The following is a 13,384-nucleotide window of genomic DNA, read 5'->3' on the forward strand; positions in this document are numbered from 1 at the left end:
CAGAGGATGACTGTTACCTCTGACATGGCAGCTCTGCTCTTCGTTCCGCCCAGGCGGTTTATGTAGGCCACTGTCGTTACATTATCAGACTGTACTTGAATGGCTCTATCTCGCAGAAGATGTGCCACCTGGAGAAGACCGTTGTACAGGGCTTAGTTCCAGAATGTTTATTGGAAGACTGGATTCCAGATTTGACCACCTTCCTTGGAAGGTTTTCCCTTGAGTGACTGCGCCCCAACCCCGGAGACTCGCATCCGTGGTTAGAAGGATCCAGTCCTGAATCCCGAACCTGCGGCCCTCCAGAAGGTGAGGTATTTGCAGCCACCAGAGTGAAATCCTTGCTTTCGGCGACAGACGTATCCTCAGGTGCATATGTAGATGAGAACCCGACCACTTGTCTAGGAGATCCAGTTGGAAGGATCGAGCATGAAATCTTCCGTATTGTAGAGCCTCGTTAGGAGGTAACCATCTTCCCCAGAAGGCGAATGCACTGATGAACAGATACCCAGGCTGGCTTCAGGACATCCCTGAACATTGTTTGTATCACCAACGCTTTCTCCTCTGGTAGAAACACCCTCTGCACTTCCGCGTCAAGGATCATCCTCAGCAAAGACAATCTCCTTGTCGGCTCCAAATGTGACCATGTTCCCTGAGCAGACAAGTCGTGAGAGCAAAGGACTGCAACAACATCTCCCTGGTCGATGCCTTTATAAGCAGATCGTCCAGATATGGAATTATGTTCACACCCTGTCTGCGGAGGAGAACACTCATTTCTGCCATCACCTTGGTGAACACCCTTGGTGCCGTGGAGAGACCGAATGGTAGTGCCTGAAACGGATAGTGACTGTCTAACAGTGCAAATCTGAGATAAGCCTGGTGCGGCGTCCAAATCGGAATGTGGAGGTACGCATCCTTGATATCCAGGGATACCAGAAACTCTCCCTCCTCCAGACCTGAGATCACCGCTTTCAGAGACTCCATTTTGAACTTGAACTCCCTCAGATAAGAGTTTAACGATTTTAGGTTCAAAATCGGTCTGACCGAACCATCCGGTTTCGGTACCATAAAAAGGTTTGAATAGTAACCTTTGTTTTGCATATGAGGTGGAACTGGAACGATGATCGCCGACCTTTCCAATTTTTGGATGGCTTTCTGTAGGATAGCACTGTCTGTCAGTAAAGCTGGCAAGCCTGATTTTAAGAACCGGTGAGGCGGGAGTTATTGAAACTCCAGTCTGTACCCCTGGGATACAATATCCTGCACCCAGGGATCCAGGCTGGACGACACCCAGACGTGGCTGTAACATCTAAACCTCGCACCCACCAGTCCGTCCTCCAGGCTGTGCTGTCCACCATCATGCTGAGGATTTTGAGGAGCCAGAAGCAGGATTCTTGTCCTGTGAGCCTGCAGGTGCAAGCTTTTGGAATTTGCACGCCCACCTCTAAAGAAAGTGGTAGGAGGCTTGGACTTTTTTGTCTTAGCGGTCCGAAAGGACCGTAATGCGGATGAAGAATAAGGTTTCTTCGTAGGAGGTGTAGCTGAGGGAAGAAAAGGTGACTTACCTGCGGTTGCCGTGGAAATCCACGCATCCAACGCTTCCCCAAATAGAGCCTGACCTGTGTAGGGTAGGTTCTCCACACTTCTCCTGGATTCCGCGTCTGCAGACCATTGGCGTAGCCAGAGTCCCCTGCGTGCTGAGACCGACATGGAAGATATCCTTGCATTCAGCGTACCCAGGTCCTTCATGGATTCCGCCATGAACCCTGCAGAATCCTGTATGTTACGTAAAAACAGTTCAATGTCACTTCTATCCATTGTATCTAAGTCTTCTAGTAACGTGCCTGACCTCTTTACTATAGCTTTTGAGATCCATGCAAAGGCAATAGTAGGCCTTAACGCAACCCCTGAAGCAGTGTATATGGATTTGAGCGTAGTGTCAATCTTACGATCAGCCGGTAGATAGAGGGACAGGTAAAACCACCTGGAGACAGATGCGTCAACTATGGGTGGGTTTTCCCATCTTTTTCTATCCTCCTCAGGGAAGGGAAAAGCAACCAGAACCCTTTTGGGGATCTGGAATTTTTCCTCCGGGGTTTCCCAGGATTTTAAAATAAATCATTTAATTCTTTAGACACAGGAAAGATTAGCGAGGCTTTCTTATTGTCTGTGAAGTAAGCCTCCTCAACCTGCTCAGGTGGTGTGTCAGTAATGTTTAACACATCTCTAATGGCCTAAATAATGAGCTGCACCCCCTTAGCCAGGGATGCCGCCCCTGTCAGAAAGATCCCCGTCTGCCGTATCAGAGTCGGTATCCGTGTCATCTTGCATAACCTGGGCAAGTGCACGTTTCTGTGGGTAAATGCTAGGGGTTTTTGAAGGAATAGGAACAGAACCTGACCAAACTGCCATAGAATTCTTTAAAACCTGAGTTTCAGTCTCAGTATGAGCTACCCTAATAGAGAACTGCGAGATCATTCCCTTACTAGAGGTCAGCCATTCTGGCTCAGTAATAGGGATTTGAGACATTACATTCCTGTGTACATGGAATGGATTACTCTGGAGAAGAAATGTTCTCTGCAGCATAAGACACAGAGTCCCTGGACATGGCTATGTGAGAAAGAATACACCCACACACACAGGAAAATATCAGACACAGTTTTCCCACCAAGTACCTTCAGAGAAACACAGAGCTTGGAGCCAGCACACACACACAGTGCTTCACTAGGTAGTTAGAACAGAAATACCTGGCACTGACTCTGTACCTTAATAGACTACACAGTAAATACACAGCCTCCCCCCCCTTCTACAACCCCCTGGTACCACACAGGATAAGCTGGAGTCATGTGGAGGGACAGCACTCCCTGTCAGCGTCTCTGTAGCTTGATCTGCAGGGAGAAAAATGGCTGAGAAGCTCCGCCCCCCTGATGATGGCGCGTCTTCCCGCACTTTCAAATTTTATACTGGCCGGAGGATTTTAGCAATCAGCGTTACCGAGGTCCCTGAAAGCCATTTTAGTGACCAGTGCAGGGTATTAACGTCACTGGCTCAGGGCGCCCCACTAATGTACCGCTGAGCACTCCGGAGTGCAGTTAGTACTGCGCTCCTACCCTGTTGCCCCATTCACACCGGCTCCCCGCTTGTCGGGTCACCGGTGACTCACTTGCCACCAGAATCTCCTGGCTCTGTTAGGGGGTGGCGGCATGCTGCGGCAGTGAGCGGTCGCCTGGGGCGGCTAACGATCATCACCCTCAGGAGCTCAGTGTCCTGTCAGCGGAGATAGTGGCCATTAACCTCTCAGGGTTGGACACTACTCTCCCCCTAAGTCCCACGAAGCAGGGAGACTGTTGCCAGCAGCCTCCCTGTGCCTAACTCTAATAAAAATAAGAAAACCAGGAAAACTCCTATGGAGCTCCCCTAGCTGTGACCGGCTCCGTCTGGCACATTTTCTAAACCGAGTCTGATAGGAGGGGCATAGAGGGAGGAGCCAGCCCACACTATTAAACTCTTTAAGTGCCAGTGGCTCCTAGTTTACCCGTCTATACCCCATGGTACTAATGTGGACCCCAGCATCCTCTAGGACGTAAGAGAAACAAAGATGATATCCCACAAGACATTAACAAAGTTAATAACTTTGGTATTAAGTGGAGGGCTGAAGATTATTTGGCTCAACTGAAACCTGTAGCCCTGGATCGTGCACAAAGACGCAACTGCACAATCAGTGAGATCGTACAAGTGTGGATGAAGCTGTTAGATGATCTTGAAGAGATTGGACATCACAGCAATGTAGTAAAGATGGCAAAGGCAAGAGCTAAAATTGCACTCACAGATGCTCACTTGTTGGCTGATCTACTTGATCCTATGTACAGGGGGAAAAAGCTTACCCCGGCTGAAACTGAGACTGCTATAGTTTGCTCATGTCAATAAAAGTCAAATTATGCCGGTCATCATCAACTTTCCTGCATCCATGAAACCATTTGAACCATACATGTTTGCAGCGGACACATTACGCCAAGTATCTCCTCTAGCCCGGTGGATGTTCTACACAGCTCAACTTCAGTTAACCACTTCTATAGTAAATCTTCTGAAGCAGATGCTCACTGCAGTTTCATCAAGTGCAGGAATTGAAAGGATTTTTTTCAACGTACGGTTTTGTACAATCCAAAACATGCAACCGATTGGGAAATGAAAAAGCAGCTAAGCTGGTTGCATACTATAGAGCCTTTTCTGTTGAGTACAAACGTGATGACATGGACAAAGACATGTACATGTTTGACTCAGATTTAGACAACTGATTGAGTGAAATTCAGAGCCTACCTGTAATTGTACTTCTTGATGCAACTGTTAGTGGGTATTTATTCTATTACTAGATTCATTTTGTTACTGTTCTCACTTCAAAAATTGTTCATGTATTACTAAAACAAGGTGTAAACATCTAAAATTAAATAGTTTAATTTAAAAAAAAAAAAGTTCATAAAAAAAATCCTATTTAAATCCCAAAAATCTGATTTAAATCAATAAAAACGGATTTAAAACAAATAAATCAGATTGTTTTTTTAATTCTTTTTACAAAATCCGATTTTTATGCAACCCTGCTAGAAAGGCATAACTACTGAAGTGTCCACTGAACGTACATATCAAATTTGATCCTCTACATGGGTGATCAAATTGGATATATTATGTTGTCGATATACACTGCCATTTTTGACGTTATTAGCTGACTGGATTTTCCATCAGTCCTATTCGACATCTGATCAATCACATGTATAGGACAAATTATCCACTGAAACTTATAACAAAATATGATCAAGTCCTTCCAGCAAAAAGTATAGAGTACATCAAAGCTTGAAAAATAAAGTCAAGCCAAGCTTTAATAGTGAAGGTTCGAAAGCTGAGTATTCAATTTGTACAGTGCATTTCCAAAATCTAGGAAAGGACTTCGTTTTAGGTTTCTATTTTGTTAGAGGATATTTAATCACAATTTTACATATTTGTCACAGAACTAATTTTAGGATGTACAAACATGTTGAACAGGTTAATTAACATCTCAGCACTCCACATATTTATAGCTCTTCCTCTTCACCCCTGTTATACAATAATGAAAATCACTATTTACAGAATCATTTGTTTTCAAAAAAACTTAGATAAGTGTCGCACCAATTCACACGCCATAACTTTATTAGTTATACGAAGTTCAGTAATCTCCATATTTGTACAGATTTAGACTAATTTTAGTACCTTTAAGGGAAACTGACCTAGTCAACCAATAAATGCACACATTGCTATGGTTCATTATATAAATGTGACAACATACACCTACCCTCAGACCATGCCAAATTGCCCAGTTTGGGTGTGGTTCATCAAATCGACAGTGTCTAGGTCGGCAATGTTTAGGTCGACCACTATAGGTCGACAGTCACTAGGTCGACATGGATGGAAGGTCGACAGGGTTTCTAGGTCGACAGGTCTAAAGGTCGACATGAGGATATATTTTTGTGTCGTTTTCTTCGTAGAGTGACCGGGATCCCAAATTAGTGCACCGTGTCCCCTCGCATGGCATGCTTCGTTAAGTATGAAAAAATAAAAAAAAAAGAAAAAATTTGAAAAACTCATGTCGACCTTTAGACCTGTCAACCTAGCACATGTCGACCTTCCATCCATGTCGACCTAGTGACTGTTGACCTATAGTGGTCGACCTAAACATTGTCGACCTAGACACTGTTGATCTTCAGACCGGATCCCGCCCAGTTTGGCACATCATAGGACTGCATATCACATAATCTGCTACTTTATACCAATTATATTGCGACAAAAATACTGACCCTAAGTAATTTGTACAATACTAGCAAAATAAGACTCAAAGACCAGTATCCAACTGCTGGCATTAACTTATCACATGGTAAAAAATAAGAATTTACTCACCGGTAATTCTATTTCTCGTAGTCCGTAGTGGATGCTGGGGACTCCGTAAGGACCATGGGGAATAGACGGCTCCGCAGGAGACTGGGCACATCTAAAGAAAGATTTAGGACTATCTGGTGTGCACTGGCTCCTCCCCCTATGACCCTCCTCCAAGCCTCAGTTAGGAACTGTGCCCGGAAGAGCTGACACAATAAGGAAGGATTTTTGAATCCCGGATAAGACTCATACCAGCCACACCAATCACACCATATAACACGTGATAGGAACCCCAGTTAACAGTATGATAACAAATGGAGCCTCTGAAGAGATGGCTCACAACAAAACCCGATTTTTGTAACAATAACAATGTACAGGTATTGCAGACAATCCGCACTTGGGATGGGCGCCCAGCATCCACTACGGACTACGAGAAATAGAATTACCGGTGAGTAAATTCTTATTTTCTCTGACGTCCTAGTGGATGCTGGGGACTCCGTAAGGACCATGGGGATTATACCAAAGCTCCCAAACGGGCGGTAGAGTGCGGATGACTCTGCAGCACCGAATGTGAGAATTCCAGGTCCTCCTCAGCCAGGGTATCAAATTTGTAGAATTTTGCAAACGTGTTTGCCCCCGACCAAGTAGCTGCTCGGCAAAGTTGTAAAGCCGAGACTCCTCGGGCAGCCGCCCAAGATGAGCCCACCTTCCGTGTGGAATGGGCTATTACAGATTTAGGCTGCGGTAAGCCTACCGCAGAATGCGCCAGCTGAATAGTGCTACAAATCCAGCGCGCAATAGACTGCTTAGAAGCAGGAGCACCCAGCTTGGTGGGTGCATACAGGATAAACAGCGAGTCAGTCTTTCTGACTCCAGCCGTCCTGGAAATATATATTTTTAGGGCCCTGACTACGTCCAGCAACTTGGAATCCTCCAAGTCCCTAGTAGCCGCAGGCACCACAATAGGTTGGTTCAAGTGAAAAGCTGAGACCACCTTTGGGAGAAACTGAGGACGAGTCCTCAATTCTGCCCTATCCATATGGAAAATCAGATAACGGCTTTTACAAGACAAAGCCGCCAATTCTGAAACCCGCCTGGCCGACGCCAAGGCCAACAGCATGACCACTTTCCACGTGAGATATTTTAAATCCACAGTCTTAAGTGGTTCGAACCAATGTGATTTCAGGAATGCCAAAACCACATTGAGATCCCAAGGTGCCACTGGGGGCACAAAAGGAGGCTGAATATGCAGTACTCCTTTGACAAAAGTCTGAACTTCGGGCAGTGAAGCCAGTTCTTTTTGGAAGAAAATCGACAGAGCCGAAATCTGGACCTTTATGGACCCCAATTTGAGGCCCAACGTCACCCCTGCTTGCAGGAAGTGCAGGAATCGACCCAGTTGAAATTCCTCCGTCGGGGCCTTCATGGCCTCACACCAAGCAACATATTTTCGCCAAATGCGGTGATCATGTCTTGCGGTGACATCCTTTCTGGCTTTGATCAGGGTAGGGATGACTTCCTCCGGAATACCCTTTTCCTTCAGGATCCGGTGTTCAACCGCCATGCCGTCAAACGCAGCCGCGGTAAGTCTTGGAACAGACAGGGTCCCTGCTGCAGCAGGTCTTGTCTGAGCGGCAGAGGCCAAGGGTCCTCTGTAAGCATCTCTTGAAGTTCCGGGTACCAAGCTCTTCTTGGCCAATCCGGAACCACGAGTATGGTTTTCACTCCTCGCCTTCTTATTATTCTCAGTACCTTGGGTATGAGAGGTAGAGGAGGAAACACATAAACCGACTGGTACACCCATGGTGTCACTAGAGCGTCCACCGCTATCGCCTGAGGGTCTCTTGACCGGGCGCAATATCTTTTCAACTTCTTGTTGAGGCGGGACGCCATCATGTCTACCTGTGGTTTTTCCCACCGGTTGACCAGCATTTGGAAGACTTCTGGATGAAGTCCCCATTCTCCCGGGTGGAGGTCGTGCCTGCTGAGGAAGTCTGCTTCCCAGTTGTCCACTCCCGGAATGAACACTGCCGTCAGTGCTAACACATGATTCTCTGCCCATCTGAGAATCCTTGTGGCTTCTGCCATCGCCATCCTGCTTCTCGTGCCGCCCTGTCTGTTTACATGGGCGACCGCCGTGATGTTGTCTGACTGGATCAGTACCGGCTGGTTTTGAAGCAGGGGTCTTGCCTGGCTTAGGGCATTGTAAATGGCCCTTAGCTCCAGGATATTTATGTGAAGAGAAATCTCCTGATTTGACCACAGTCCTTGGAAATTTCTTCCCTTTGTGACTGCCCCCCAGCCCCGAAGGCTGGCATCCGTGGTCACCAGGACCCAGTCCTGTATTCCGAATCTGCGGCCCTCTAGTAGATGAGCCCTCTGCAGCCACCACAGCAGCGACACCCTGGTTCTGGCCGATAGGGTTATCCGCTGTTGCATCTGGAGATGGGACCCGGACCATTTGTCCAACAGGTCCCACTGGAACGTCCTTGCGTGGAACCATCCGAATGGAATTGCTTCGTACGAAGCTACCATTTTTCCCAGGACTCGTGTGCATTGATGTACCGACACTTTTCCTGGTTTTAGGATGTCTCTGACCAGAGATGACAATTCCTCTGCTTTTTCCAGTGGAAGAAACACTCTTTTCTGGTCTGTGTCCAGAATCATTCCCAGGAACAGAAGACGTGTCGTCGGGACCAGCTGTGACTTTGGAATGTTTAGAATCCAGCCGTGCTGTTGTAGCACTTCCTGAGAAAGTGCCACCCCCACTATCAACTGTTCTTTGGACCTCGCCTTTATCAGGAGATCGTCCAAGTACGGGATAATTAAAACTCCCTTCTTGCGAAGGAGTATCATCATTTCGGCCATTACCTTGGTAAAGACCCTCGGTGCCGTGGATAACCCAAACGGCAGCGTCTGGAACGGATAGTGACAGTCCTGTACCACAAATCTGAGGTACTCCTGGTGCGGAGGGTAAATGGGGACATGCAGGTACGCATCCTTGATGTCCAGGGATACCATGTAATCCCCCTCCTCCAGGCTCGCAATAACCGCCCTGAGCGATTCCATCTTGAACTTGAACCTTTTGATATAAGTGTTCAAGGCTTTTAAATTTAAGATGGGTCTCACCGAACCGTCCGGTTTCGGTACCACAAACATTGTGGAGTAGTAACCCTTTCCTTGCTGAAGGAGGGGTACCTTGACGATCACTTTCTGTGAATACAGTTTTTGAATAGCCACCAACACTGCCTCCCTGGCACAGGGAGTTGCCGGCAAGGCAGATTTTAGGAAACGGCGGGGGGGAGACGTCTCGAATTCCAGCCTGTACCCCTGAGATACTACTTGAAGGACCCAGGGATCCACTTGTGAGAGAGCCCACTGTGTGCTGAAAAACCTGAGACGTGCCCCCACCGTTCCCGATTCCGCCTGAGCAGCCCCAGCGTCATGCTGTGGACTTACCGGACGCAGGGGAGGACTTCTGCTCCTGGGAACTAGCTGTGTGCTGCAGCTTTTTCCCCCTTCCTCTGCCCCTCGGCAGAAAGGATGAGCCTCTAGCCCGCTTATTTTTCTGGGGCCGAAAGGACTGTACCTGATAATACGGTGCTTTCTTTTGCTGTGGGGTAGCCTGTGGCAAAAAGGTCGATTTCCCAGCAGTAGCTGTGGAAACGAGGTCTGAAAGACCTTCCCCAAAAAGTTCCACCCCTTTATAGGGCAAAACTTCCATGTGCCGCTTGGAGTCGGCATCACCTGACCATTGCCTAGTCCATAACCCCCGTCTGGCGGCAATGGACATAGCGCTTATTTTTGATGCCAGCCGGCAAATATCCCTCTGTGCATCACGCATGTATAAGACCGCGTCTTTTATATGGTCAATCGTTAGCAAAATATTGTCCCTATCCATGGTATCAATGTTTTCCGACAGGGAGTCTGACCACGCAGCAGCAGGACTGCACATCCAAGCTGATGCAATAGCGGGTCTCAATATAATGCCAGTGTGTGTGTATATAGCTTTTAGGGTACTTTCCAGCTTTCTATCAGCAGGTTCTTTTAGGGCGGCCGTATCCGGAGACGGTAGTGCCACCTTCTTTGATAAGCGTGTCAGTGCTTTATCTACCTCTGGCGGGAAAGGGTACGCAGCCATTAACCGTTTAGAAATTATCAATTTCTTATCTGGGGAAGTCCACGCTTCCTCACACACCTCATTTAATTCGTCAGATGCAGGAAAAACTACTGGTAGTTTTTTCTCACCAAACATAATACCCTTTTTTGTGGTACCTGGGGTATCATCAGAAATGTGTAATACATTTTTCATAGCCTCAATCATATAACGGGTGGATCTATTGGAGGGTACACTCGTCTCATCATCGTCGACACTGGAGTCGGTATCCGTGTCGACATCTGTATCTGTCATCTGAGGTAGCGGGCGTTTTATAGCCCCTGATGACATTTGAGACGCTTGGACAGGCACAAGCTGAGTAGCCGGCTGTCCTATGTCGTCAAACCTTTTATGTAAGGAGCTGACACTGTCACGTAATTCCTTCCATAAGTCCATCCACACTGGTGTCGACCCCGCAGGGGGTGACATCACATTCACAGGCATTTGCTCCGCCTCCACATCATTATCCTCATCATACATGTCGACACAGCAGTACCGACACACAGCAGACACACAGGGAATGCTCTTACAGAGGACAGGACCCCACAAAGCCCTTTGGGGAGACAGAGGGAGAGTTTGCCAGCACACACCAGGGCGCTATATAACACAGGGATATCACTATACAGAATGTTTTCCCCTATATCTGCCTATAATATATATATACTGCGCCTAAATTGTGCCCCCCCCCTCTCTTTTTTACCCTTTCTGTAGTGCAGGACTGCAGGGGAGAGCCAGGGAGCTTCCTTCCAGCGAAGCTGTGAGGGAATAATGGCGCCAGTGTGCTGAGGGAGTTGGCTCCGCCCCTTTTTCGGCTGGCTTTCTCCCGCTATTTTATCGTTTCTGGCAGGGGTTGATATACACCTATATAGCCTCTGGGGCTATATATGGTGTTAGTTTTGCCAGCCAAGGTGTTATTATTGCTGCTCAGGGCGCCCCCCCCCCAGCGCCCTGCACCCATCAGTGACCGCAGTGTGTGGTGTGCATGAGGAGCAATGGCGCACAGCTGCAGTGCTGTGCGCTACCTTGGAGAAGACAGAAGTCTTCAGCCGCCGATTTTCCGGACCACCTTCTTGTTTCTGGCTCTGTAAGGGGGACGGCGGCGCGGCTCCGGGAACGGACGACGAGGTCGGGTCCTGTGTTCGATCCCTCTGGAGCTAATGGTGTCCAGTAGCCTAAGAAGCCCAAGCTACCACCACTTAGGTAGGTTCGCTTCTTCTCCCCTTAGTCCCTCGTTGCAGTGAGCCTGTTGCCAGCAGGTCTCACTGAAAATAAAAAACCTAAACTATACTTTCTTCTAGGAGCTCAGGAGAGCCCCTAGTGTGCATCCAGCTCAGCCGGGCACAGAAATCTAACTGAGGCTTGGAGGAGGGTCATAGGGGGAGGAGCCAGTGCACACCAGATAGTCCTAAATCTTTCTTTAGATGTGCCCAGTCTCCTGCGGAGCCGTCTATTCCCCATGGTCCTTACGGAGTCCCCAGCATCCACTAGGACGTCAGAGAAATGGGCTAAAAAAGCCCTACAGTATATTGTGCTAACCAATTATAGCCCATTTTTATTGTGCAGTAAATGACCCAGTTTTGGGCGATAACAAATGGGATCCAAGTTCACGGACCTATGCGTTATCACGTAAGAACTGGTCTCCAATGGCTGCTTATTGCGGACTACTGTATGCTTTACGTGCGCCTGAGACATCTGAAGTATAATCCTTGATAAAGCACTGCATATCGGGGCAAACTGGATAGCCCAGCCAAATCCAATAGGCCGCAGCTAACTGGATACTGGGTCAAAGGCTCAAAATTCAGAAAAAAAATACGCAAACACAGGAATCTACCTGTGGCAGTGTTGCTCCAGGCATCTTGCCCCATATGGCCCAATAAGGATAGGAATATAAGGACAACTGTATGAACCACTATCAAGCTAGTACTGTGACTTCAAATCCATGAACGGTTAAACGGTCTAGCTGCACTAAATTACAGTGTTCACACCCTTCATTAAGCAAAAGACTACATATGTGCACAGAGTGTTTTTTTTTTGTTTTTACTTACCTAAATCTTTAGTCTGCTTTTGTATCTCATTACTAAATTTACTTAGGAAAGGATTTTCCTGGGTAAGCAGAACCTTGATGTCTTCCACTGACACAGTTACAACTCTTGAATTGATGAACGGATAAATTGTATAAATGCCCTGCAGACATAAGCAGTACAGAAGAATAAAAATGCTAAACCATTCCACACAATATTAATCAAGAGACCGCACAGAATGCACACGTGTTGCAAGTATACAAACAGAAGAAAGGACAGAAAATAAATTGACTGCACTCTGCCCAGGGCTTCTCTGTCAATAGACAGACATTAAAATTCTATATAAAACATTGTGCTTTTTTTAGCTCAATAAATATGTATATTTGTAGCAAACACACACACTATGATACTATGGACCTTATTAAGTAAGGATTGCAAAATTAGCAAATCGCAATCTGGCCGATTATCGAACGACTGTGCATGCACAGCGCTCGCATTGCGCACACGTGAGCAATAATAGCGACAGAAAAGAAGTACACATCGTGACAGACAGGAAGCCGGTGTTTCTGGCCGGAAATCTGACGTTTTCTGGGTGTCTCTGAAAAAACGCAGGCGTGCCCAGGCATTTTTAAGGAGGATGTCTGACGTCAGCAATGACCACTTCTAGCCTCGTGTCACAAGAATTGTGAATTACCTTGCCTGGCGCAGATAGGAAAAATCTTCAGTGTGATGGTAAGTTCATAGTGTTTTGCGATCGGCGCGCATATTGCGACACATCTGCAATTTCTGCAATGGGTGTTTTATTCTCTATTTCTGGGCGACAACTGTTTGATCACAACAACTGCTTTTTAGAAGAAACTGCAATCCTTACTGAATAAGGTCCTATGTATCCAGATCCATTCTGGGTCAATGTATTTAAAAAACTTACCTCTTGTGCAAGCCTGTAAGCACAGCCATATTGTTCCCCATCATTATTTCGGCACAGCACTTTTATGCCAGTATTGATTACCTGCCAATATAACCAAAACAATGTTATCGGCTATAATGCAATGGTTTCTAATTACCTAGTTACTGGGTTGAGTGCAGAAGTCAGAATAAAGTATCAGAACTCTTCAGTGATCAAAAGAAAAAACTTCCATCAGCTGTAAATGTAATTAATTCATTCCATCGCGTCTAACCGCATAAAGGGAAATAATGTATGCTTAACATGTTCATTTTAACTAGATATGTAAACATATTAAAGTTTAATTGAAGGATAAAACATGTAATTTGTACTGTTCAAAGTGATCTTTGTATTCTTACAATGAAAGAT

The 13,384-nt window shown here is 46.6% G+C and overlaps 1 protein-coding gene across 1 annotated transcript in view; it reads right to left on the reverse strand.

The window, feature by feature from the left end:
• Window positions 1-13,384, reverse strand: part of NSUN2 (NOP2/Sun RNA methyltransferase 2) — a 393,529-nt gene that overhangs the window by 6,500 nt on the left and 373,645 nt on the right. The window contains exons 16-17 of the mRNA XM_063922936.1: window positions 13,001-13,081; window positions 12,097-12,235 (exon numbers count right to left, since the gene is read on the reverse strand). Of these exons, the coding sequence (XP_063779006.1) occupies window positions 12,097-12,235; window positions 13,001-13,081 (220 nt within the window). The remainder of the gene's footprint in view (window positions 1-12,096; window positions 12,236-13,000; window positions 13,082-13,384) is intronic.

This window comes from Pseudophryne corroboree, chromosome 5 (genome assembly GCF_028390025.1).
Source record: "Pseudophryne corroboree isolate aPseCor3 chromosome 5, aPseCor3.hap2, whole genome shotgun sequence".
In the NCBI taxonomy this organism is placed as follows: domain Eukaryota; kingdom Metazoa; phylum Chordata; class Amphibia; order Anura; family Myobatrachidae; genus Pseudophryne; species Pseudophryne corroboree.